Source organism: Tasmannia lanceolata, unplaced genomic scaffold (genome assembly GCF_043159265.1).
Source record: "Tasmannia lanceolata isolate RefF3 unplaced genomic scaffold, GAP_Taslan_0.1 ptg000020l, whole genome shotgun sequence".
Lineage (NCBI taxonomy): Eukaryota > Viridiplantae > Streptophyta > Magnoliopsida > Canellales > Winteraceae > Tasmannia > Tasmannia lanceolata.
In genome coordinates this window covers 273404-301031 of record NW_027518697.1, presented here as the reverse complement: position 1 = coordinate 301031, position 27628 = coordinate 273404, and the positions used below count along the sequence as shown (strand labels likewise).

Below are 27628 nucleotides of genomic sequence, written 5' to 3'. Positions count from 1 at the left end.
TGAGTCATAATCCTAACATGCAATAACTTGCATTTTTTTTAAGATTGGATGATTGCCACGGTTCTTGGGTCATAGGAGACCCAAAGCGAGCCCTATCAGATGTATGGCCCAAATCAGTCAGATGTGGGGCCTCCTATGCCATAGCAGGTGCGCGAAATTGTATTACAATGAGGTTGCACCCTAGTGAATATTGCTTCACATATCAAATAGTGCGCGAAATTGTATTACAATGAGGTTGCACCCTAGTGAATATTGCTTCACATATCAAATAGAGATTGCAGATACCTCTGCACAGAAGATGATCGGTTTAATTGATTAGTTCATCTATATGCAAAAAAGATTGTAATAGCAAGTTTGTAAGTGCTTCAATGGTCGTTTAGGATAGTCAACTTATACAAATAAATGCATTAACAAAATGTAAAACTAGGCTATTACATAGGCAGAAATCTATGATCATTAATTTAAGTTGTAAAATTGCAGCTCATGACTTACTTGTTCACATCTGGATGATAACTTCTGGCAAGTTTACGATAAGCTAAAGTCAAAGAAACATATATAATTACATTAAAACATATACAATTATTATTATCAATCAAATAAATATTGCATGAAGTTAAGATGATAATATATTTGTAACTTTTTACTGCTTAGTAAATAAAACATTGTCACGTTTCACATGCATTTTCTACAAGTTTTCCATACGTTTCTCAAGGTTTCACATAAGTTTCTCATACGTTTTCAATGCGTTTCGGAAACGTTTCCCCAATTTTTCCTATCATGTTTAGGAGAAACGAGTTTTCCGCCCACCCAAGAAGTTTCCAGCTACTATGCAAGATACTATTTCTCATGCAATGGTAGCTGAAATCAAACAGAACTGGAGGGAAATTATTGATCAAGCACCCTTCCCAGCAGCAGACTAGTTTTAAGTGATAACCAGGTTGCTTTGGCAAAAGAAAACTGTGACTATAAGAAAAGGTGTATGTGTGCGCGTGTGTGAGCGCTCACATGTGTGCGTGTGTGTTTGTGTGTGTGCGCTCACGCACGTGCGCGCCAAGGTAAGAATTTTATTGAACAAGAGAAATACTATTACACTAGAAGGAAACTTGAGGGCAAAAAGTAAAATGGCACAGTAGGAATGAATTCTCCATTTTACATTATAGAAACAAGAATTGAAGTAAAGAAAACATGTGGACAAACAGTACAACTGTGTGTTTCAAATATTCATGGTCTTATAGACAATAAATAAGTCAACACTTTATGGGGGGGAACAGAGGATAAGAATGGGATCCCACTGGTGAAATGGGAAAGAGTATGCAAACCAACTAAGAACGGAGATCTTGGGATAAGAATAATTAAGGAAATGAACATATCCCTTCTAGGTAAATGGCTTTGGAAGTTTGGTAAGGACTCTACCTCTGGGTGAAAGTTATTGAGGCCAAATATGGTGCTTCTCTGGGTAATTGGGTGTCAGGGGACAGATTCAGACGTTAGGGTAGGACAATTTGGAGGGGCATACTAAGCTTTAGTTATCTGTTTGAATCTTGTATAAGTTTCACGGTCTATGAAGGGAACAAGATTCGGTTTTGGTTAGACAAGTGGTGTTCAAATCAATATCTTAAAGACATGTTTCCGGAGTTGTTCGCTAGGGCAATGAATAAGGATGGGGTTGTAAAGGACTAGATGAAAAAAAGTGAAGGCAAGGTGGTATCGACCCCATTTTTTAGGAGAAATCTATTTGATTGGGAGATCACATCCATGGCCAGGCTGCTGGAACTCTAGAAGTACTTGAAGAAAGATATGTAAAGCAAGATGGGGCTTTACTGCAAAATCTTTCTACCTTCAACCAGTTGTATGCCCTGTGTCTGCAAAAATCGCCAAAGTGTGGACAATCCAAGCCCTCGATTCGCGAGAGCCGCACAACACATAGCTGGAAGTCCGAGGGCCCATACTACCGGCCTAACCCTTCGCTCCGAGGGACCGTAGAATGGAAAGCGCCTTCTAAACTACAGCTCACATAGTCTAGTCAGGCCTTACTCCATTCACTACGCTAATGGCGGCCCGGTTTGTTTTGTTTCGGTATTTCGGCTGCGGTGAAAAAGATCTTTGATACCTTACCTTAAATATCTATGATTACTCCCGCTGACAATTGCTCTGTGCATCTAATGGATACAAAAAGATCACGGCCGCTGAATAGAAACATTAAACTAAAAGCCTAGACAAAATGAGCACCTAGGAAAAAAAGGCCATATGCAGATAATGAAGAACCATAAGACTGAATTACATGAGATGCATGTGCCCATAAAAAATTTTGGATCCACCCATTAATAGTAATGGAACTCTGTGCTACAGGAAGGATCCGAACTAAACAATTTGTGTCTCACTCGATCATTAGTCACTGAGAGGTCAAAACTCTCTTTGTTCGACAAAGAGAGAATGTTATGATAAAGACATTCTTCAGTAATATCATCATGTCTCTGGAAATCATGTGCAGTAGCAATACCAAACCAAATAGGACGAGTAGTGGGATCCTGAGCTAAGCCCTGGATCAAAGTAGATCAGCTCGCCCCATTGGTCGATCGAATCGGGCAGGCCCTGGTGTTTGGAAGGATTCAGACAGTGGACTTCTTGAGAAAAAGGAAGAATCATTGCGCAGCATTGAGGCAGGAGAATCAGCTAGCCATCTTCTTCTACAATGAAAAGTGGCGAGGATGGTATGGGGCAAGTTGCTCAACCGGTTTGGTATCCATTGGGTTTTCCCTGAAACAATCATGGAACTTCTTCAGTGATGGTATTTGGCCCCTTGGAAGAAAAAAGGGTAAATTTTTTATTTTTTTTTTGAAATGGCGAGATATATTGATTAAATGGAACCGAGTTGGTCCTCAGAATACAAAGGGAAAACAGAAAGAAGATAAAAACACATCAGCTATACAAAATACAATTAAGGTGGAAGATCATCAAACCACTCTAAACCCTGCCTAATGACCCCAGAATTGGCTAGTCCTTCAGCTTCTTCATTGGCTGATCTTCGAACATGGACAAAAGAAATTTCCTACCTTGCCACCCAATCCAAAATCTCCTCAATAAGGCTGAGAAATCTCCAAGGGGGAGGAGCTTTACCAGCAATCCATCTAATAACATTAGAGGAATCCCCTTCCACAACAACTTTATTCAAGACAGGCCTTTCGATGTGAAGGATACCAAAGTATGCTGCTTTTACTTTCGCCTCTAACGAATCTGAAATCCCATTCGGTCCAGAGAACGCCCACTCCACAGCCCCTACATTGTCCCTCATCAGTCCTCCAACACCTGAAGACGTCGGGTTTCCAAAGGATGCTCCATCCACATTCAGTTTACTAAAACCCACAGGCGGCGGAACGCACTTCTAATAAATCTTCTGCCTAGTTAACCCTTCCATACAAATGACTTCCCATCTTTCCCACAAATCATAAGCCGACACGAATCTAAACAAAGGTAGACTCTTCGCCCATTGGATAGACATAGCTATAATCCTCTGATAAATACTGAAGGATGAAGTGGCTGTGCCCTCGAAAACCCTACCATTTCTTTCTTTTCAGACCGCCCACCAAAGAGCTAAAAGGCAAATCCTCCACAGCACCTTCCCTTTTTTCCAAGGGACAAATTCCCAGCCGTCCAAAAGCATAGGTATTGTTTGAGGAAACACCCATGGGATACCAAACTCCTTCTTCTAAGAAACTCAATGGTTTGGATACGCCCGCTACTTACAGACCAACCAAAAAAAGACACTCTAGGGGGGCAATGACAGGACCAAACCTTACTACTTTACATTGTATGAACAAGTGATCAATAGATTCGCCATCCTCCAAACATAACGGACAATGATCAATCAAGCATAAACTCCTTCTTCTAAGAAACTCAATGGTTTGGATACGCCCGCTACTTACAGACCAACATAAAATAAAATAAAAACTCTAGGGGGGCAATGACAGGACCAAACCTTAGCCACAAAAGAATCCTCAACATCCGGAACAAACTTAGCATATGCAGATTTCACGGAGAAGATTCCGGATGAATTCCAAATCCATATTCTTTTATCCTCACCGGATTTCTTGATATAAAATTTCTCAAGTAGCTCAAACAAGGAAGATAAATCTTTTAATTCTCTTTCAAAAAAATTCCTTCTAAACCGAGGGCACCAAATCACCTTCTGATCCACTCTTTCAAAACAGTCGCACACGAAAGCATTTTTATCTGCAGCCACTCTTAGTAGATTTGGGAATAGCGATCCCAAGGGCTCGATTGCGCACCATACATCAAGCCAGAACCTGATACGCCTACCAGAATACACTCTGAACTTACAGCCCTGATTAAATACATTTGAGAAGCGAAGCACATCCCTCCAGATCGACACTCCTCGTCTCTCATAAGCATCGGCTGACGCCCAATTGCCATCCAGCACCCCGTATTTACTCCCAATTACTCTAGCCCACAGAGCTTGATCCTCCTCACCAAACCGCCATAACCACTTACACAACAAAGCAGAGTTGAAACCCTTAATTTTCCTAATTCCCAAACCACCTTTTTTAATTGGAGCACAAACCTTCTCCCATTTAACCAAAGGAATACCCTTCTTTTCATTCAAACCCCCCCCCCCAAAGGAATCTTCTTTGAATCTTCTCTATCCTCAACCCCACGCTTACAGGGCATTTAAATAACGATAGGAAATAAACTGGAATATTTGCCAAAACTGCCTTAACAAGGGTCAGTCGACCCCCTTTTGAGACTAATCTTCTTTTCCAAGTCTCCAATCTTTTCTCAATGCGAGCAACTATCGGGTCCCAAAGAGCTTTATTAGGCCTCCCCACACCCAATGGAAGGCCAAGATAAGAAGAAGGACGCTCTTCAACCTTACAGCCCAAAATAGCTGCACAATTGCTGGCTTCAAGAGGGGATAAATTGATTGCGAACATACTTGATTTCGCAAAATTAGATCGTTGACCTGTAATCATCGCGTAGCATCTAAGGATTGCCTTGAGGCTCATCACTTTAACTTGATCGGGCTCACCGAAAAGTAGGGTATCATCCGCAAATTGAAGGATTGACACTTCCACTTTGTTCTTTCCTATCTTAAAACCTTCTATCAGCCCCACTTCGCTGCCTTTCTGAATAAGCTTACTAAGAGTTTCTGCCACGATGACAAAAAGAAAGGGAGATAAAAGATACCCTTGTCTCAAACCCCTCGATGATTTAAAGAGACCTTTTGCTGATCCATTAATCAAGACCGAGAACCACGCTGACGAAATACATCTTCTAATCCAACCTCTCCATTCATTTCCAAACCCCATTTTACCCAATAGATAATCCAAAAAATCCCACTCCACCCTGTCATAGGCCTTTTCCATGTCCAACTTACAAACCACCCCTTTATTTCCTTGTCTGAAATAATCAATGGCTTCATTTGCTACCAAAGAACAATCCAAGATCTGTCTCTGATCCACAAAAGCACTTTGGCTATTGGAAATAAGCTTGCGCAGCACTAGTTTTATTCGATCCGCCAACACCTTTGCAAGCACCTTATATAGACATCCCACCAAACTTATTGGCCAAAAGTCAGAAATCTTGGAGGCTCCTTCTATCTTGGGTATCAGTGTAATAAAAGTGGCACCCGTTTCTTTATCAAGATGCTATCCCTCATGAAATTCTTTGAAGAATCTGAGAATGTCACATTTCACCACCGACCAACAAGACTGAAAAAAAGCAAAACAAAAACCATCTGGACCAGGAGCCTTATCCCTGGAAAGAGAGAAGAGGGCTTTCTCAATCTCTTCCTCACCGAAAGGAACTTCCAACTTTGAGCTTTCCTCCAAAGAGAGACAATTAAAAGCCACATCTTCCGAGATAGGACGCAACAAATTCTCAGAGGAATAGAATTTGGAATAGAAAGATATAATGGCTGAGGATATGCCTTCCTTTGATGACACCAGCCTACCATCATCGTTTAGTACCACAATTCTATTCCTCCTCCTACTAGCACTAGCCATTGCATGGAAATACGCTGTATTTTTGTCCCCTTCAACCAGTCATTTAACTCTTGACTTTTGCTTCCACGTAATCTCATCATGCAACAACATAGCCTGGTGTTCTTGTTTCACTTTCCCATCTCTTGAAGCTCATCTTCGCCCCCAAACCACTCTCTTCTAGAGCAGTTAGCTCTACCAGCCTAAACTCCACCCAGCTTTTCCTTTCATTCAGACTTTCTTTGTTTACCGCTACCCACTACTTGAGTTTCTTCTTCACAAACCTTAATTTCTTGCCAATCACCACATCAGCCGGACCTTCTACCATACACATCTCCCACCATTCTTCCATCCTCTCCTCCATTTGGGGGTAATCAAGCCAGGCGATCTCAAATCGAACAGCGCTAAGCCCCCACGACTCAAATCTAGGATCAAGCAAAATGGGGCAGTGATCCGAGACTGAGTGGATAAGTGTCTTTTGATAAACCTCCGGAACCATTTCCAACCACTCTGAAGAAATCAAAAAACGATCTAAACGGCTCCTACTTTCACCTCTGGCCCATGTAAAAGATCCACCTGCCAACGGCAGATCGATTAACTCAACATTTGCAATAAAATCAATAAATCGCTGCATGTTCTGCGAAATTCTTGAACATCCAACCCTTTCCTCAACTGCCTTTATTTCATTGAAATCACCACCTATACACCAAGGAAAGGGGCACGAATTTCTAACACGATCCAATTCCTCCCAAAATTCTTCCTTTGCGTCCCTGGTAAACGGACCATAGACACCTGAAAACAACCATAAAGATCCATCCTCAACCTTCGAAAGCGCCACTGAGAGAGAATACTTACCCTTCCATAAGTCAAGTTTCTTCCGGCAGCTATCCTTCCATGCCACTACAATTCCTCCAGAAGCCCCCTGAGAAGGAATGAAGTCAAACTCCCACTCCTTCCTGAGACCTAAACCCCCCATGACCCTTCTCGCCACCACATTTAATTTTGTTTCTTGCAGACAAATCAAATCCGGTTTAACACTCTTTACCAGCTCCTTAACTTGCAATTTCTTCCCCTTCGACCCAACCCATTTGAATTCCATGACATAATCTTCATGTATAACTTTTTTTAGATGTATTCCTCCCCTTCCGGTTTAACCCATTTGAATTCCATGACACCTTCAGAAGTCATCGGCGTAATCTTCCCGTGACAGCTCCCTGGTTCTGTGCATTTGACTCTCTGCTGTAAGGGAAAATTGAAGTCTCTCCCAGACCAAACTTTTTGACATTCCCAGCACACTAATCTTTTCTTAAAATTTCTAAAAGCACACCTGCAGCACCTCCAATCCCCAAACCCTCCTTCTTTCCTTCTTCAATCAACCCTGTCTACTCTTTTGGCTCTCTTCCCTTTTGAAATCCTCCACCCTTGCTCCTGAGGAGGCTTACTAGGACCGCCTTCCATCTCCCTGGTACCCTCTCCTCTTCCTGCCTCCCATGGGATAAGATGAGTACCACGAACTCAACTACAGGGGTCTTCAAAGGGATCCACCCTCCCAAGCGGAACTGCATTATCCCCGGTAACACAGCTTGGCGGATTCCAAGTACCTGCACCAGTCATATCTTCAAAAAGATCCCACCAACCCAAATAACCAAAATTTCAACCCAGGATAGAGACAAGAAGGGCTTGGGCCCTAAAACCTTCAACAATTTCTCAAGCCTCACAAGTTATTGGAAAACCTTAACATGTGCAGACCGAATTTTCCACCTCTCAACACCAGCTCCGAGTCGGAAACAGAAGAACAGGACGTAACTTTCTGTATGATTTTATGTGGACATTGACTTTTGTGGAACGTTTCCCTCCTAGCCACAATTTGGGTCTTGTGGAAGGAAAGAAATGCGAGATTGTTTAAGGGTTATGAAAGGGGTCCGTTTCCCTCCTAGCCACAATTTGGGTCTTGTGGAAGGAAAGAAATGCGAGATTGTTTAAGGGTTATGAAAGGGGTCCTGCTTTCCTAGTCATTAAAGTGATTGCCCTTACTATCTCCTGGGTGAAATCTCTTCCATCCTTTAGACTGGTATCAGCATACGACCTTTGGGAAGGATGGAAAGAAGTATGTATGAGTGTGGAAAAGTGTTACGAACCCGAATCGGTTCGTAACGTGATTCGATCTTCTTAGAGGGAAGATCAGCCTCTTGATCCACTTCGAGTGAAGGATCAATCCTCCTTTGTGCAAAAAGAAACAATTCTAAGACAATTTCTTCATTCATTCCCATTACAGTAGCATGTGCTTATATAAAGCACTCCAAGATAAACATAGAAAGATCTAGAAAGATCTAGAAAGATCTTATTATAAGAATAGAAATAGCTAATTAGAGACTATCCTAATCTAACCGAACTACTAAATATATCAAGATATGATCTTATTCACTAAAATATCTAATTAATCTATTCCACTATGTGAGACCCATCTAGATACGTATCATTCCACTCTCCTTGAAATCAACCTTGTCCTCAAGGTTGAAGATTAAGCACTGGTTGGAGAACAATGAGATCTTGCGTCTCTTTTCTTCCTCCCTTCGTCTTGTAATTAGTCATCGTTTCGCATGTCGTCATCAAGGGTCGTGACAGCTTCATCTTCAAATGAATCTCATCATGTCATTCATCAAAGCTCTTTTGCCACGCTTTTTTGACCAAATTGAGATTTGGATGCACGAATGGTCTTGGATGAGGATCTTCTCGATGGCGTTGGACATGTTGAGAGGGATGGCGGATTTTCCGAAGACGAACTCGTTGAACTCGACGACACTGAAAATCAAAATCGACATTCTTTTGTGGCTTCTTCACATTTTCTTCCAGCTGATTTTTTCTCTCGTCTTCTTTTCTCCTCTTTCTCTGCTTCGCCGTTTCCTTTTCATTGTGCAAGCCTCTCCGATCGTTGTGCCGATCTTGTTCAAGCCTTTCACAAACCGTCGATGTCCTTTCATCATTTCCAAAACAAGTGCTTTAATCTCCTGCAAATCTTCACGTATTGATTCCAAAAACTCCGAAGACGCGGCCATGACACAGGATCGACTGCTTCGGTTCGTAACATGATTCGATCATCTTAGAGGGAAGATCAGCCTCTTGATCCACTTCGAGGGAAGGATCAATCCTCCTTTGTGCAAAAAGACACAATTCTAAGACAATTTCTGCATTCATTCCCATTACAGTAGCATGTGCTTATATAAAGCACTCCAAGATAAACATAGAAAGATCTCATAATAAGAATAGAAATAGCTAATTAGAGACTATCCTAATCTAACCTAACTACTAAATATATCAAGGTATGATCTTATTCACTAAAATATCTAATTAATCTATTCCACTAAGTGAGACCCATCTAGGTACGTATCAAAAAGAAGCAAATTGTAACCCAAAATTGGGAACCTCCGCCTATTGGCTTTCTTAAGCTAAATTTTGATGGATCTAGCTTGGGCAATCCGGGTGTGGCCGGAATTTGGGGGGTGCTAAGAAATGATCAGGAGATGTAGTTTGGGCCTTCGCAGGACCTATAGTAGCGATGCTTCGGAAGCCGAGGTCCGTGCAGCTCATCAGGGCAACAAACTCTTGGCATCAAATGGGGTGGATAATGTGGTGGTTGAAGGGGATTCCTTAAATGTCATCAAGTGGCTTAAAGGGGTCCAAAAAAATCCTTGGAGGTTTGATAGATACTTTGATGAGATTTCCAATTGTACTAGATCTTTGGCATTTTCCTTCAAGCATATTCATCGATCGGCAAATGAGGTGACCGATAGCTTGGCTAGAATGGGGATGTCGAAAGAGTCTTTGGCCCTTTTTTACTCCCTTCCACCCTGAATTCTTATTGAAATTCTTGTATCTATCTTTAATGTTTCTCTCTTATATTGTATCTAGACCATCTCGATCTTTTTTTAATAAAATTGGCGATCATTCAAACAATAATAATAATAAGTCCACACTTTGGTAACCAGGAAAATAGATTAGCCCAATGAAGTTGGAACAATCAAAAGAAATTAGTCTAGTTAACAATAAAATAATTATATTCATATAATCTTAGAAACAAAAGAAGAGATTGCCTCAAAAGAAATCAAAACCATTCAAAAAAATAAGGATAAAAAATGAGCACTTACCACTTTTAATTTCAGATTTACTGGAACCTTTTGACACCCCTAGGACAGAATAGTAGTCCTGTTGGCAAAATCCCACAAATTTAGATCATTAAAGGCAAGATACAAACAAGTGTTCCAACACCGAAACAATATAATTCAAATACAACAAATAATAAATATCAGAAAACATCATCATCACAGCCATCGTCATGAAGCCATCGAGAAACTGAAAAGAAGACTCACGCTATCAGCTCTAACAATAAGCCGTGTCCCCCTACGGTGACAAAGAATTTGAGATGATCTAATATTAAATAGTGTGGATGACAAATCTGGGGCAAATAAGCTTGAACATGATGACGCTAAATATTTTTCCTTGCTTGAAATACTGCACAGAGCATAATAACAAACACATGCATTATTATCAAGTAGACCAATCAAAGTTCAGAATTTCATCTAGAGATGAAAAACTTCAAACAAACGACTAACTAGTTAAAAGAATGGAACAAAAAAACAAATATAGCAATGAGCAGCAAATTCTGAAAAAAAGTGGCAAGTACTCCTTGTATGAAATTGCAAGAAATAATTGTATGGTAAGTTTCATACCAGTAATATAGAACAGCAAGACAACAATTAACAAATTGCTAGAAATCATTGTGTGGAAAAACATTCCATTTTACAATACCTAACATCTTGAATTAATATTTAGGCATGTGAGGAGAATTGCATATTACAGATGTATCTCCAGAGCATCAAAAGGAATTTTTCATATCATCCTGACCTTTGAATACTGGAAGTGTGAAAAACTATAGAGTAAACCCATCTGGCACGGCATAGTGACTGCCGCTGATGATACACGACAGGAAACCAACAAAAGATTAGATTACCAGACAGCAACATATGAGAAACTTTCCAACCATTCTTTTTACCATCTTATGTTAAAATTTAAGCGGGGAGGATTTAGAACCAACAAGAACAACTGAAAGTATCGATCGGGTAATTCTAGCTAAGTCAGCTTCCTCATTTGCCAATTGCCTAGCATGCTGGAAGATCATGTGATGCCCCTAAATATGGTTGATCATATATTTGAAATAATCAGCAAGGGTAACCTTTTTTGGATTGGATCCACATGAGAATATTTTTGGAATCCCCTTCCACGATCAACGGCACACATAGGTTCCAAGAATTGTGACTTGGGCCATGCTTCACAAAGATTTATAAAAAAAGAGTGCTAAATCTAATCTGGAGTCCATTAGAGGTTCTTTATGGTGTTTCTTTTAGTCCGACTTAGGCATGAACCAAAATAACCTCAAACATTGAACCCGCACAATCCTAGGGGGGGGGTGGGGGGGGGGGGCAACACTGGAATAGAGGAACATTACTGAGATGGAGTTAGTTGATATCTCGCTTGGGTAATTTTGAGTCGAATTCCTACTCGCCTCAGACTGTCTTCTAAAATCAGGATGGTTTGACAAAGATTTAGGGGCCCGTTTGGATACGCGGATTTTAGAATATCGGATTTCCTCAGAATCTTAATTGGGAGACGAGAGAAGAAGGAGACCGACTGCTTCACTTCTCTTTAGAATCTAGGATTTTAAGTAAGAAATCCAGGTTTTAGAAATCTCTCCCACGTCCTGAGATTTCTAAAACCTGGAAAGATGGGATAATCTCCTGCTCTCTTGCTGACAGTAAGAAGGGCGAGAAAACAGAAAACGACGGATGCTCTCCTTCTCTCGTCTCCCAACTACGATTTGGAGGAAATCCAAGATTCTAAAATCTGCGTATCCAAACAGCCCCTTAGGCTTCTTGAAAGCAGGCTAGGTCCTGGCCCAGTAAATTGTGAATGCATAAATGCTTCACCTTCCCTGTCTACAAGATAAATGTGTGGCGGTAGATCATTGATCATGTTCAATAATGATTCCAAAAGGGGTTGACTGTTATCCTTAAGAGTATATGCCAGAAAGGGATCACTTTCAATAATAGTAGGACTCAAGTTCTCATCTATATGAAAATAAAAGGAACAGCCAATGGAAAGGAATTGACAACTATGGTCAAATAATATTAAATAGCAACTCAAAAGAGACCGATTGGAGTTCGGGAGACAGAATAATTCAATCATGCTGTTAGCAAAATAGTTGTGGACAATGAACTTGTAATAAGACAATCAACGGCATCTATGCTGCTAAATCACTTTTTCTAAAATAACCAACCATGTGGAGGTTGGCCATAAATTCATAACAGCAAATCTCACGGAACTATTAAAGACTACTTACATTAGGAGCAAGGATCATGTAAAAGATGTGCATGAGACCTTTGGTTAAGTTAAATTTTAGGTTTCATAAAGACTTTTTTTTACTATGGGTAAGCTGGGATAAGAGAGCTGTAAGGCCGGCCATGATGTACGGCTCAGAATGTTGGGCCACCAAGAAGCAGCATGTGCATAAGATGAGTGTAGCGGAGATGTGAATGCTTAGATGGATGTGCAGCCACACAAGGTTAGATCAAATTAAAAATGAAGACATCCGTAAAAAGGTGGGGGTTGCACCAATTGAGGACAAGATGAGAGAGCACCCTTAAGATGGTTTGGGCAATCCAACGTAGGCCTATGGATGCTCCAGTGAGAAGAAGTGACTTGTGCCAAGTTGATGGAGTAAAAAGAGGTAGGGGCAAACCGAAAACAACTTAGGTATAAACAGTGAGGAAAGACTTGAGGGCTAGGAACATAACATAGAACATAACCTTGGATAGGAGAGAATGGAAGAAAATGATCCATGTAGACAAACCCAACTAGTGTCGGGATTAGACTTAGTCAATTTGAGCAAGGTAGATCCTTTCACCTTCTTCATGGAAATTTTCTAAGGGATTCATTAGCCGACCCCAACTAGTTTGGGACAAAGGCTTAGTTGAGTTGAGTTTGATGGGTAAGCTGGGGTTTAGCGAGGACCCCTATCGATTTATTTGATAAAAAGAAAGATGATACAAGAATAGGACAAAAACCAACCCTAACTCGGAACATGTGAGAGAGGGAGAACCAAGGCTCAGCACATATGAGCGACAGACACTAAGAGATCAAAATGCTCAATACTTGTGAATTACATAATCAGCTAATTTGGAAGGGGTATGTTGGGCTCTTAGTGAGCGTTTTGGCCAAATTTTCTTGTGAACTTCCTGCTATGATTCATTTGATTCCTCATGTTCTGGAGTCTCTTTTTCACTACTATCCTCATGCTCGACTGAAATCAGGTGGACTTGATTAAGTTCATCTACCCAGGATACATTCTTTTTTATAGATTCTTTGGGCCCTTTTATGTTTGTTTGAGCGTCCTCCTTTTCTGAGGAGGATTCTAGTGAGGTATAGATTCTTTGGGCCCTTTTATGTTTGTTTGAGCGTCCTCCTTTTCTGAGGAGGATTCTAGTGAGGAAACTTCTTCAGAGTCGGAGTAGTACTCCGATCCAGGGTCCTCTTCACTCTCTTCATCATCCGTCTTTGCATCTGAGATTTGATTATCATTGTCATGGATGGCTTCTGAGTCCGGATCTTGAAGAATCTTCATTGGATTTTCTTCATCTTCAGCTTGAAGGATAGAGTAAGGGTTAAGGTTTTGGATGGTTTCTGGTTTGGACTTTCTGTTGAGGGCATTATCAGAGTTGAGAAGGGCATTTGGCTGGGCTCCCTCATCCACCAACTGATCAAGCACAGAATATGGATTTTATGTTTTGACAATGCTTGAGTCAATGTCCTCCTTTTCCTCATGTGGTCCCGATTGGGCTGTGTGAACAGCACACTTTTCTAGATTATTTGACTCTGATTCTTCCTCTTGGCTAGTGGGAGGGTTTTGCGTGAAGGTTTCTAGGCTTCTCTGAGGTGCAAGTCTCCATTCTTTCCTCTGTTTGGGCTCAGCCTTTTTTTGATGATTTGGTCATGAGTTACTGGAATGATTGAAGGTCTTACACTCACTGCAGAACGCTAGCCTCCATTCATATTCGACTGCCTGATATGTGATTCCCAGGGATGTTTCAATCTCTATTTGGTCAGGTAGATCATCTCCTGCCTCGACCTCAATACAAACTCTAGCATAACTTAATCTGGATTCATTTGTCGTTGGGGCATCCATGTATAATGGACGACCAATCATGCTGGCAATCTAGCTCAAACAATGGGATGACCAGAATCTCAAATGGAGACCAGGCATCCTCACCCAGACAGGCACCGAAGATAAGGAGAGTTTTTCCAAGGCGATGTCCGGTGTTCATCGACGGAGGACAAGGGGCCTACCACTATAAGAATATATGTTCCCCTCGAGAGTCATTTCACAATCTTCAGTGTTGTTAAACTTGAATAAGAAGAAGCCACTTTGTAGGTTATACATCTGAAATCCCCTTTTGAGTTTCCACTTTCCAGGTTCGCTCCAGATGCTCTCTTAGAGCCATGAAATATGGCGGCTTTCCCAGACAAGAACCGACCAAAGAGTTTATCCATTTTTTATCATTCTCCTCCAGTTCTTCATCAGCAAACTTGATTCCTGTCATTCCTTTGGATTTCTCTGTAGAAATGGGTTTGAGCTTTGAGGAGGAATGGATATCCTTGTTGGCAAACAGTGAACTCCATGAGTGTTCTTTGCTTCCGGTATTGGTAGCTTGAGTCTTTTCATTTACTTGGTTATTTTTGGTAGATTGTAGAGGCGGCCAGGATTGAGAGGTTTTCCTTTCCCGCTCACCGTTTCAATTTTGGGCGGGCTCTTTCCTCAAAAGAAAAGTGATTTGTGGTACCAAAAAATCAGACGTTCCAGCGGTAGGTCCAGCTGACTTTCTAAACTGGTCCTTTTTTCCAGTACTTGGCTAACCTCGGGTTGGTAAGTCGACACAAAGTTAGAAGTTACCTTTTGCCCGTCAGTGATCTCCCAAGTTTTTCAGAATCTGAGAGACAAAGCCTATCTCACCTTAGCTCGCATGGAAAGCTTGAGATGAAAACCCTTCCCATCTCAGGTCCCGGTTTCATAAAGAAGTTGTGTGTGGTAAATTAGCATTCTCCAACTAGTGAAAAGCGTTAGAATGTGATGTTGATATTTATTAATAATAGCATTCAATACACGCACTTTCTATGGTGCAACCCTTTTATCACTGATGTATGAGACCCTTTTATTACTGATGTCACAAGACATATTTTGTTGGCTAGGTGTATTTATGAAAAAAATTTAGTATCCAAGTTTATGCATCACTTCTCACTTTTTGGTCAGCATATCACTTTTTAATCTAAAGACATGTAAGTTCATTATGACCAAGTATAGTTTTAGCTAGGACACATAGATATTCTAAAGCAGGTAACATTTTATTTTATTTTGAATGGCAACAGATTTTATTAGAGCAAAAAGAGACCGAAATGGTCGATACAAGAGGAGAGCCAAACAAAAGAAAAACAAAATACAAACAAGGAGGCTTTCCTAGAAGCAAAGAAAGCCTCGAAGACAACTTCGTCACGGCGGAAGAGAGTCGAGCAACTCCAGTTCCTCCATCGAATCCCCTTCTTGGGCTAGCCTATCTGCAACACCATTTGCAGACCTTCTAATGTGCTGAAAAGAGATTCTCGAGGCACCCACCCGATCTTGTATCTCATCAAAGAGCTGTGCAAATCTCCATGGATAAGTGTGGGATCCCCAAAGCCATCTAATAATGTTAAGGGAATCACCTTCCACCACCACTTTGTCCATGGATTCTCTCTCCAGTAACTTTATGCCCTGATGTACTACACGCATCTCCGCCTTGTTGGAGTCCGTTATATGGGCCCCGCAAAAGCCCCTCTCACTATCCCCGATTCATCTCTGAGCACACCCCCAATTCCGGCTAGTCCTGAATTCCCCAAACTTAAGCCATCAAAGTTATGCTTCAATAGGCATAGGACAGGAGGTTCCCATACCTATGATATCATTGGCCAACTTTCTGAACTCATGCAAATCTCCTTCCATCCATTCCAAAGGTCATAGGCAGACACAAACATGAAGGGAGGATCTTCACCCAGGAAATCACAAGGGCTATCACTTTGAAGTACTGATAGGAAGATCTCTTCGGGCTTCCTTTAAAAAACTCGAGCATATCTCTCTTTCCAAAGAACCCAAATTGTTTCTAAGAGAGAAACATTCCATAGAATCTTGTCTTTCTTCCTCCATGGGACTAGAGACCAACACTCCAATACATCAATGAGTTTTTTCTAGGAACACCCAGGACAATCCAAATCTGCCCAAAATGCTACTCCACACCTCTCTGGCCAACTTGCAATGTATAAATATATAATCTATTGTGTCATCCGCCTCTATGCACAAAGCACAATGGTCTAGGATCAACATTTCCTGCGTGTGCAGGAACTCCACTATCTGAATCGTATCAAGGAAGGCGGCCCAACCGAACGTGCATACCTGTGCGCCTAGAATGCCCGCATTGTAGCTGGCAAGACACTAGATGATGATAGAAAGATTTGACGGTGAACTCCCGAGATGTATTTCAGATCCAAACCATTTTATCCGCTCGAGAAGACTTGATGTAGCATCCCTCTAAGGTCTCAAGGAAGCTATCCACCAATTGGACCTCTCTCTAGCAAAGACGTTCTTCCTGAAGACCGGAATCCACACCACTGAATTCCCTCTCCATTCATAGTATTTTTTCACTAGAGCCTCCTTGGATATTGCCATAACATACAAGTTTGGGAAGATATCCTTCAATGGCCTTTGGGAACACCACCTATCTTGCCATAACCTTATCTGATCCCCTGCGTAGACTTTGAATCTAGTCCCATCTCTAAACAAGCTTTTAAATTTCAGTTTCGGTGGAAATTTCGGCCGAAATCATGTAAATTTTGGATAAAATTTTCGGTATTTGTAAAATTTTGGTGGACATCTTTAAATTTTTGTGGAAGTATTTCAAATTTCAGTGGAAATCTTGTAAATAAGCGTGAAAACGAAATTTTGGGAAATTTTGCCACCATTCCGGTGAAATTTCAGCGAAATCCTGTAAAAAGCGATTCATTGTGAATTTTGTTTCGGTCTTCGCCTAAACCGAAATTTAAAACCATGTCTCTAAATTTGAATCTTTGCCTCATGACATCTCTCCATTATGTCATCCCAGTCTGCCTGAATCTGTCCTCAACATCCCAATGACCCGGCGCAACACCATATTTACTTTCAATCACTTTGGACCAAAGCTGTGACTCTTCCTCCCCAAACCTCCACGACCATTTACCCAGAAGAGCTTCATTCACTTCCTTTGACCTTCTTATGCATAACCCTACTCCTTTGATTGATTTGCATATTTCCTCCCAACAAACCAATGGGATACTGAGCTTCTCTTCTGAGCCTGAAATCTTTACTGAATTTGTTCCAACCTCTTGATTATGCTCATAGGACATTTAAATAGGGACAGATAATATATGGGAATGTTTGCCGGCACCGCCTTTATAAGTGTTATTCCCCCACCTCGAGAGACGAGGTTTCTCTTCTAAGTGTCCAGACTCTTCTCTACTCTCTCAACTACAGGTTCCCAATTCAACTTCTTAGGCCTCCCAACACCCAAAGGCAAGCCTAGGTAGGTAGATGGCAGATTATCTACCTTACACCCCATAATCCCCGCAAGCCCTTGGACCAACTGAGAGCAATGTGAATACCAAAGATTCTTGATTTATGAAAATTTGACCTTTGCCCTTTCACCAACTCAGTATCTTAAGATAGCTTTCAGATTCATCACCTTTTCCACTTCAGAGGAACTGAATAGAAGAGTATCATCTATAAACTATAAATGTGACACTACTGCCCGGTCTACACCAACTTTAAAGCCTTCTATCAAACCTAAAGTCCTTCCTCTTTCAATAATCCTGCTAAGAGTGTATGCCACTATCACATAGAGAAAGGGGGAGAGGGGATCCCCTTGCTCGGCCCCTTGGATGATTTGAAAAATCCTTTCGGGGACCCATTAATTAGAATTGAAAACTGATGACACACACTTCCTCATCCATAATCTCCATCCGACCCCAAAACCATTCTACCTTGCAGATAATCTAGGCAATCCCATTCTACCCGATCATAGGCTTTCTCCATATCTAACTTGCAATTATTCCCCCCTCTCCCATTTTTTGAGTAAAGATCCACCACCTTGTTTGCAATCACGGAATAATCCAGGATTTGCCTCCATAAACGAAGGTAGATTGGCCGAAGGAAATAATTTTAGAGTGGACCTTCTTAAGATGTTCTGCTAGGACCTTAGCAGGTACTTTATTCGGCTAGGACCTTAGCAAGTGTTTTATTCTGCTAAGACCTTAGCAAGTACTTTATACAAGCAACCAACCAAACTAATAGGGCGATAGTCAGTTATATTGGCGGCTTCTTTCACTTTGGGAATCAAAGTGATGAATGTCGCACCTGTTCCTCGATCTAATTCCATAATTCCATGGAATTCTTTAATGAACGTCAATATATCCTCTCTGACAAATTCCCAACAGCTTTGGAAGAAAGCTAGATAGAAGCCATCAAGTTCCGGGGCTCTATCTCTACCCAAAGAAAAAAATTCCCCTTTCTACTTCCTCCTCTGAGAATGGTTCCTCCAAACTGGACCTGTCATCCTCCTCCGGATAGCTAAATTCCACCTCCTCTGGGATGGGGCGAATGATCATTTTGAGAAGAGTATAGACAACTATAAAACTCCACAATCTCTTTCATAATTAGTTCCTTACCATCCGTGGACATGCCATTGACAGAACTCCAATCTGATTTCCCCGCCTTCTTGCACTAGGTTGATCACAATAGTTGGTTTAAAGTTGGGCACAGCCTGGCCAAGTTCAGTAGCTTGATTAAAGGCTTGGTAGTTGTGTTCAAAGTATCAAGAGGTGCATGTCAAGATCTTAGCCTAGTAGCCTGTTGAATAGTTCGGAGATTGTGTGCACATGCGAAGCATCAAGAGGTGTTGGGTGTGTAGGGCCTTCAGTGGAAGGCACTTGTAAAGGCTAGCCTCAGCATATGCATATGTTAGGGCGCCGCACGGGTTTGTTCGTTGCTAATACAAAAGGCATGTTACATGTGAAAGTAGGCTATATTTTTGTCACCCTCTTCTAACCATCTCACCCTCGAATTTTGCCTCCATGATATTTCTTTCTGAAGCAATAAACTATTATACTCCTCTCTGAGTCTTCCATTGATGATCAGAATTTCAAGAGCAGGTAACATTTCATATCATATCTTCAAAATTGAAGTGTTAAATACATACAACATCCATGCTAGATCTGTCAAACCTGTAGAAGAATAGGAGAGTAGAGGAGTTCAAAGAGAAGGTCCATTGAGAACTGTTACGTGAGAGAAAGAGAGAGAGAATAGTGAGTTGGGAAAAACTCCCCCTGACTTATGTATTTATATTAGAGAAGAGAAGTACAATGACAACTATGCCCTTAAGCAATACAATATATATCCAACACTCCCCCTCAAGCTGGAATGTAGATATTATACATTCCCAGCTTGTTACAAATATCATTTAACTTTGACTTAGGTAATGATTTGATGAAAATATCTGCTAACTGGTCCACAGATCGAGTAAAGGAAACATGTATTTCGCCCCTCTGGATTCTCTGGAGAATAAAATGGCAATCAACCTCTATATGCTTGGTTCGCTCGTGAAATATGGCATTGGTGGCTATGTGAATCGCAGCTTTATTATCACAGTAAAGTTGAGCTGGAGAAGTAGCAGAGAAACCAATCGAGACCGTAACCAATGAAGCTCCCCACTCGTATGGGACATAGCTCTATATTCTGCCTCAGCGCTGGACTTCGAAACTATCTCTTGTTTCTTACTTTTCCACGATACCAGATTGCCAACAAAGGTGCAGTAACTTGTGGTTGATCTCCTAACTGCTGGAGATCCTGCCCAATCTGCATCACTAAATCCTTCCACCCTGACATGTCCATTTTTCTTGAATAGCAAACCTTTCCCTGGTGCACCATTCAAATAGCGAAGAATCTGAACCACCGTTGCCAGTGAGAGGTACGTGGAGCACTCATAAACTATCTAACTACCCCAACTGCATAAGAGATATCTGGGCTAGTAACAGTGAGATAAATAAGTTTCCCAACCAGACGACGGTACTTATTAGGGTCATCCATCAAGTCTCCCTCTTCTGTAAGCAACTTGGAGTTTGGATCCATGGGAACACCAGCAGGCTTTGCCCCCACAAATCCAGTCTCCTCTAACAAATCTAGCACATATTTTCGTTGAGAAAGAGATAGACTGCTGCCAGAATAAGCTTACCTAATCCCTAGAAAATACTGTAGGCGACCAAGGTCCTCAGTGGAGAATTATGCTTGTAAGGTCTTCAGTTTCTGTATACCAACCGTATCACTGCCTGTAATAATAATATCATCCACAGACTGTGAAGAAAACATGTCCTGCATCAGAGTGACAACTAAAGACAGAAGACAGAATGATCAATTGCACATTGCCTCATGCCAAATCGCATGACAGCATCACTAAAGCGCCCAAACGATGCTCTAGGAGACTGCTTGAGCCCATACAAGGACTTGCGTAGCCTGCAAACTGAAGATGACATCCCCCCCTGAGCAACGTACCCTAGAGGTTGCTCCATGTAAACCTCCTCAAGCAAGTCACCATGAAGAAAGGCATTCTTGACATCAAGCTGATAGAGGGGCCAGCCTCGGTTGACAGCAAGTGAAATAAAGACCCAAACAAAGGGAATCTTGGCAACCGGAGAAAAGGTCTCCATGTAATCAACGCCCATGTAATCAACGCCGAAAGTCTGGGTGTAACCTTTGGCGACAAGACGAGCCTTAAGGCGCTCAACAGTACCGTCCGGTAAATGTTTGATGGTGAACACCCATCTACAGCCAACTGCATGTGCCCCAGAAGGAAGAGGAACTAAATCCCATGTGTGATTGGAACGGAGGGCAGCCATCTCAGACTCCATAGCAGCGCGCCAGCCCGGATGAGCAAGGTCATCGGAAACAGACCTGGGTAAAGAAACAGAAGACAAGGAAGAACAAAGCTAAGAAACATATGAGTCAGATGGTCATAGGAAACCACAGAAGAAATCGGATGAGCAGTCGTACGAGAACGGGTATGAGATGCAATAGGAGAATCAACTAACTCACCAGAAGAGGGTAAGAGGGGTACTTGAGAAGAGGAGGCCGGGATCTCCGGCTGCGAGGACGTCAACCCGGGCAGCAGGGCAGGACGAACATCTCTCTGACGACGCTGATAGACCCGTGTGACAGGAGGAGGAGGGGGGGGGAGGAGGACAAGGAAGAGGAATAGTAGCATGAGGAGGAAAAGGAATAGTAGGAGCAGGAGAAGGAACCAGATTAGGTAGGACAGAGAGGGGAAAAGGAACGGGAGAATCAAAGAGACCATCATGGGCAGTAGGAGGTTGAAAGAGAGAGGTGGACTCAAAGAATGTGACATCGGCCGAGATAAATAACCGTCTCAACCGAGGGCTATAGCGTCTATAGCCCTTTTTGGGTACGAGAGTAGCCTAGAAAGACACAGCGCTCGGCCGGAGGGTCCAACTTATCCCGACAGGGAGATAGGTTGTGTACAAAACAGACACAGCCAAAAACCCGGGGATAAGAGGGAAAGGATCACCCATGGGATAAAGTATCGAGTACGGAGAGAAGCCATCCAGTACAGAAGATGGAAGGCGATTAGCGAGGAAGCAAGCGGTGAGAACGGCATCGCTCCAATAAAACTTAGGGACATGCATCTGAAAGAGAAGAGATCACGTGATGTCGAGTAAGTAACGGAGTTTCTACTCCGCAACACCATTTTCCTCGGAGGTGTGTGCACATGAAGATTGAGGAATGATACCGTGGGACGAGAGAAAGGTGCTAAACTCAGTAGAAAAATACTCACGTGCATTATCAGTGCGTAAACATTTAAGGCTGCGCTAATATTGTGTAGTAATCTCAGCATAAAAAGTACGGAATGCATTAAAAACCTGAGAACGGTCTTTTAATAAAAATAACCAAGTAACACGAGAGAAATCATCCACAAATATGATAAAATATCTATATCCAAACTGAGACATAGTCCGCGAGGGACCCCATACATCAAAATGTACTAAATCAAAAGGACGTGATACTCTACTAAGGACTCTAGAGGGAAAAGACACACGATGGTGTTTCCCAAGTTGACAAGACTCGCAATCAAAAGGCTGAATAGTGGAGGACACATTAGATGTCTGCGGAAGCTTCTGGAGAGGGGGGTGACCGAGACGACAATGCCACAGGTACGAGTCGACAGAGCTGTGTAAGACAATACGAGGCAAGTCACTATCGAGATGGTAGAGGCCATCCACCTCACGGCCCGAGCCAATCGTCCTCCCAGTCATGAGATCCTGAAAAACACATTGAGAAGGAAAGAATGAGACAGAGCAATGTAGATTCTTAGTAATTTGACTAACAAAAATTAAATTGAAAGGAGATTTTGGAACACAAAGAACAGAGAACAAGGTAAAGCCAGAATGTGGAGATAGAGTACCAATACCAGTGATGGGTGTAGAGGTCCCATCAGCTAAAGTAACAGAATGAGTCGCAGGAGAAAATGGAGAAAAAGAACTAAGGGAAGAGGCATTACCAGTCAAATGTTTCGAGGCCCCTGAATCAATAATCCAGGAACTTGAGCTAGTAAGGAGAGAGGCCAGTGAACTACCTAGCTGGGCATAACCGGTAGTAGGTGGGCGGCTGCTGAGACAGAGACGTTGCAACTCATCGTAGTCGGCCCTGGAAATAGTCATAGTATCACTCTGTGGCGCGGGAAGAGCACTGCCAAGAATGGACGGTACTGGCGAGGCATCAATAGGATCTGCAGCAGTAAGATGGGCTGACCGGGATGGACGAAGCTTTGGGTGAAGTGTGTAACAAGTATCGATATAATGTCCCTCTCGGCAGCAGTGAGTACAGTAAGAACGGGCTCGGCCACCAATACCACAACCGCCACCACCATCGCGGCCACCTCCAAAGTCACGGCCGCCGCCGCCACGACCGACACGGCCGCGACCACGCCCGGCCGAGCTACCACCACTGCCAGAACGGAAACCACCGTCATAAGCTGCAAGGGCGGAACCGTCGGCGGGAACAACAGTAGACGAGGCACCGAGTAAGCACTGCTGAGCACATGAATAAATCTTGGTGATAGATGGAAGTGAACCAGACCCAAGAATCTGCTGACGAAAGGGTAAAAACTCTGGCCCCAGAGACTCAAGAAAGTGAACAGCACGGAACTAGTCACTCTGTCGAGTAAGGGGCATATATGTGTCGAGCTGCTGGCAGAGTGAGATCAACCGGCTGTAGTGATCAGATAGGGAGGCATCACCGCGCTAAAGACGTATCCACTCAGAGTACGTGGATGAAAGACGTGTAAGGTTATCAACCCAGAGTAAATGAGAGCGGCATGATCCCAGATGGCCTTAGAGGTACGCAAGGTCATCAGTGGTCTATACACCTGGGGGGTCATACTCTGCCACAGAAGGCTGTGAATGAGCGTATCATCCTGCCGCCAACGGTCATAGGTAGGATCGGAGGGAGGAGGGGGATCCCGCTCAATAAGAGATACCTTACCTCGAGCAAGGAGGTAGGTCTCAACAGCGAGACTCCAACTCAAGTAGTTGGAGCTGTCAAGACGCTCCAAGGTCATCTGAGGAAAGGAGTGATCAACTAACGGAAAGTAGGATGAAGGAGTATAACTCGAAGAGGCAATTGTCAGAGCAGAGAGGGTGTCAGTGTAAGAACCGGTAAAATATATATATATATAAATATAAAAATGGCCTCATAGGTGGGTAATCATCGGCCATTACTCATTTTCCCCAAGTTAATCGGGCATGAGGACATCTGGCATAATGGGGCGTACACGATTCGAACCCAAGTCTAAGCTAAGATTGAACGGCTTCCTACCACTAAGCCACCGCCCCAGATGTCAACAAAAACGGAATAGATATATATATATATATATGTTAAAAATTTCCAATAGTCACTATTCACAATTACTATTCACAATAGTCACTATGCGAGATTACTATGCAGAAATACTATGCAAGTTCACTATTGAGATACACTATTATTCACAGTAGGACCCACCGAGTACTATTCACAAACGGGCCCCACACAAGTAGGTCCCACATGAGCGGGCCCCACACAAGTAGGTCCCACAACAAGTAGGCCCCACACAAGCGGGACCCAACACCAGCGGGACCCATCACTAGTCAAGCATGCCGACTCCAGTCAAGCACGCTGACTCCTGTTATAAACGAAAATAATTATTAAATAATATTATTTTACTATGCACGCAGCAGCCTTGTACTATTTAAAATACTATTGAAAATAATTAAATATACTTAATTATTATTAAATAGCCTTTACTATTCACACAGCAGCCTTTTACTATTCAAAAGTACTATTGATAACTAATTAATAATATTTTACTATGCACGCAGCAGCCTTGTACTATTTAAAATACTATTGAAAATAATTAAATATACTTAATTATTATTAAATAGCCTTTACTATTCACACAGCAGCCTTTTACTATTCAAAAGTACTATTGATAACTAATTAAATAATAGCTTATACTATGCACAAAAATGCCTATAAATAGAGGAAGAGAAGAAGAAGAAAAAGAAAAGAGGAAGAGAGAGGAAGAAGAAGAAAAAGAAAAGGAGAGAGAAAAGAGAAGAAGAAGAGTGAAGAAAGAGTAAAAGGAGGAAAAAGAGAGAGAAGAGAAGGAAAAAGGAAATCCACTATCCAGGTAAGTCTGTCAATAGTTATTTATTTAAACAGTGAAATATCGGTGATATGGTTGGTTCTACCACCTATGGATAAAGCGTGCATATGAGGCGATAACTCGCTATAGATTATGCAAGTTTTATCATCTTAGGATAAAGCATGCATATGAGGCGATAACTCGCTATCGATTATGCAAACTTTATCATCATATTTGAACGGTGAAATGCTCGCATAGTAACCGTAAAGTAAACTGTAAGGAAAGAAAGGCGAAGAAAGGCGAACTGCTGAGCATAGTAGCCAAAGAATGGTGGCCCACATGAATAGTAACATGTGAGGCCCACATGAATGAGTAACATGCGAGGCCCACATGAATGAGTAACATGCGGGGCCCACATGAATAGTAACATGCGAGGTCCACAGGAATAGCAACTTGTGGGGTCCACATGAATAGTAGCATGTGGGGTCCACATGAATGGTAACCTATGGGGTCCACATGAATAGTAACATGTGGGGTCCATATGAATAGTGTCTGCTAGGCCCCATGATCTTGAAATATGAATTTGATAACAAATAATATGGGGTCCACAGGGAACATTATTTTGGACATAGATGGACATTACCTGGATAGAAAGGACACTACCTTAAAATATGAATTTGATGATAACTGCTAGTTTTTGGGCCCACTTGGTAGGGAGGCATACACGTGCAAGGTGGGACCACCCTCAAATTGGGGTATATATCTTTGGTGGAAGTTTGATATAAAAAAATGAGACAGCAGTATAGCGCCTCAAAATGAGTGTCTATGCCAAAACAGAACGTGAATATGATTTTATCTTCAGGATGATGCCCCTCACACCCTCACTTAGAGGCCGTCCCAATATATATACATCCGAAGTCTTTACAAGGCAGGTGATACCTAACTTTGCTCGTACGACTTTCAATGTATCCAACAAGAATGGTGAAGTATTTGATTTACATTGTTTCTAAGTTATTCTATATTATATGTTGAAATGGATTCAGTTTAAATTGTATTTATTTGAAATGATTCTGAAAATCTCGAGGAAAGGTAGGAAAGGTTGCTGGGCTGTATATGGAAAATTTCTCCTCACTATGTAGACGTGTTTTAAAACTGGGGAGGGCGTGGACCCAAAAGGGCAGTGACCCAAAAGGGCATGACCCAGAACCGGATAATAGCAGACAATATCTACATGGGTAGGATCGGGATTTCACATCATGGTATCAGGGCTGGACCTTCTATCATATTGGAAAAGTATTTGTTCAGTTTATTTGAATTGAATTCTGGTTTAGAAAATCTCTATGAATTATTATGTTGGAAAAGTAGTTGAATGTTATTTGAATAAATATGGATCTTGATCTGCTGTTTAGATTGAACTATCATACCTGCTAGGTTACTATCACTCTGCTTGACGTTGATTCCTCCACCACAGGGGTTGAGGCATTAGATGGCGGAGCATTTGCAAATGAAGGAACCATGGGATAAGGGATTGTGTGATCAGAGAGTTTGTTCCTGAGTTTTTACATTTTGACGCCTTGCGTCATTTACCATGTCTATCAATACTTTGTTATGATAAGACATCTTTCAGTTGTAATAAGATTCTATCGTGGTTGATGCTTGTATAAAAAAAAAATAGTTACATGATTTTTGCTTTCTTTTGCTCGTAGCGACTTGATGGGAAATCGGGTCGTTACAGTCAGTAAGAGAAGTGTTGACATGAGGAGGATCTGTAACAGTGGGGGAATCCATGACAAGAAATAGAAGAACAACAATAGATATGGGAGGCTCTCAAGCACACCGACAATAGATATGGGAGGCTCGCACTCTCAATCCCGTGAAAAGAACGCGGCCTCGATAAAGGAAAAGAGAATGGGGGCGAGAAAGGCGAGCCATAGAGAAACAAGGAGATTGAAGCAATAGAATCGGAGCCGCGAAGAAGAGGAGAAGAAAGCCAAAGGAGTTTAAGCCATGAGGAAGAGAGAGATGAAAGGGTACAGAGAGGGGAGGGGGAATATACGTACAAGGAGATGGAAGGGGCACAGTAGTGGAGAGTAGATTAGGACACAGTAGTGGAGATAGGTGAGAAGGGATTGGGAAGTGGCGGATGGGGGGGTGGAGAGTAGATTAGGACACAGTAGTGAAAATAGGGGAGAAGGGATTGGGAAGTGGCGGATTGGGGTGGAGGGGCGTACTGGGGTGGAGGTAAAGGGAGGTGGGGTTGGAGCGAACGGAGGGTGGGAGGGGGTCCAGGGGTGGAGGTAGGTCGTACGGAAGGTGGGAGGGGGTACGGGGGTGGGGTTAGGGGATACGGAGGGGTTGGGAGTCTGTACGGAGAGGGAGGGTAGGTCGTACGGGGGTGGGAGGGGATACGGGGTGGGGGTGCGTACGGAGGGTAGGGACGGGGGGTTGGGATGAGGGAGGGTATATGGGGTGTGGGTGGGATGCGTATGGGGTAGGGGGTGCGTACGAGACTGCGTACGGTACGGAGAGGGGGTGCGTACGAGTGGAGAGAGGGAAGGGGGTTGCGTATGGGAAAGGGTTAAAGGGGTTTGGGTGTGGGACTTAGGGTTTGATGAAGAAGGTGGAGAATGTAGGGTTTGATGGATTTGGCTTTGGGTGGAGGTTGGAGGAGATAGAGAAGATGGAGGCTTTCGATTGTCCCCAAGGTTTTAAATGTCGGTTTCAGTACCGATTTCGGACCCCACCAAATTTCGAAACAGTTTTTTAATTAAGTCCGAA

At 42.4% G+C, this 27628-nt stretch overlaps 1 protein-coding gene across 2 annotated transcripts in view; it reads right to left on the bottom strand.

Annotated features, from left to right (window-relative positions):
- The window catches only part of LOC143854694 (chaperone protein dnaJ A7A, chloroplastic-like), a 44087-nt gene that overhangs the window by 7447 nt on the left and 9012 nt on the right, over positions 1–27628 (bottom strand). For both annotated transcript variants that reach the window (XR_013237571.1, XM_077364787.1), the window contains exons 3-5: positions 10364–10505; positions 10142–10199; positions 493–535 (exon numbers count right to left, since the gene is read on the bottom strand). Coding sequence is in view for 1 of the 2 variants with exons in the window: in XM_077364787.1 (XP_077220902.1) it covers positions 493–535; positions 10142–10199; positions 10364–10505 (243 nt within the window). In the remaining variant the exon portion in view is untranslated. The remainder of the gene's footprint in view (positions 1–492; positions 536–10141; positions 10200–10363; positions 10506–27628) is intronic.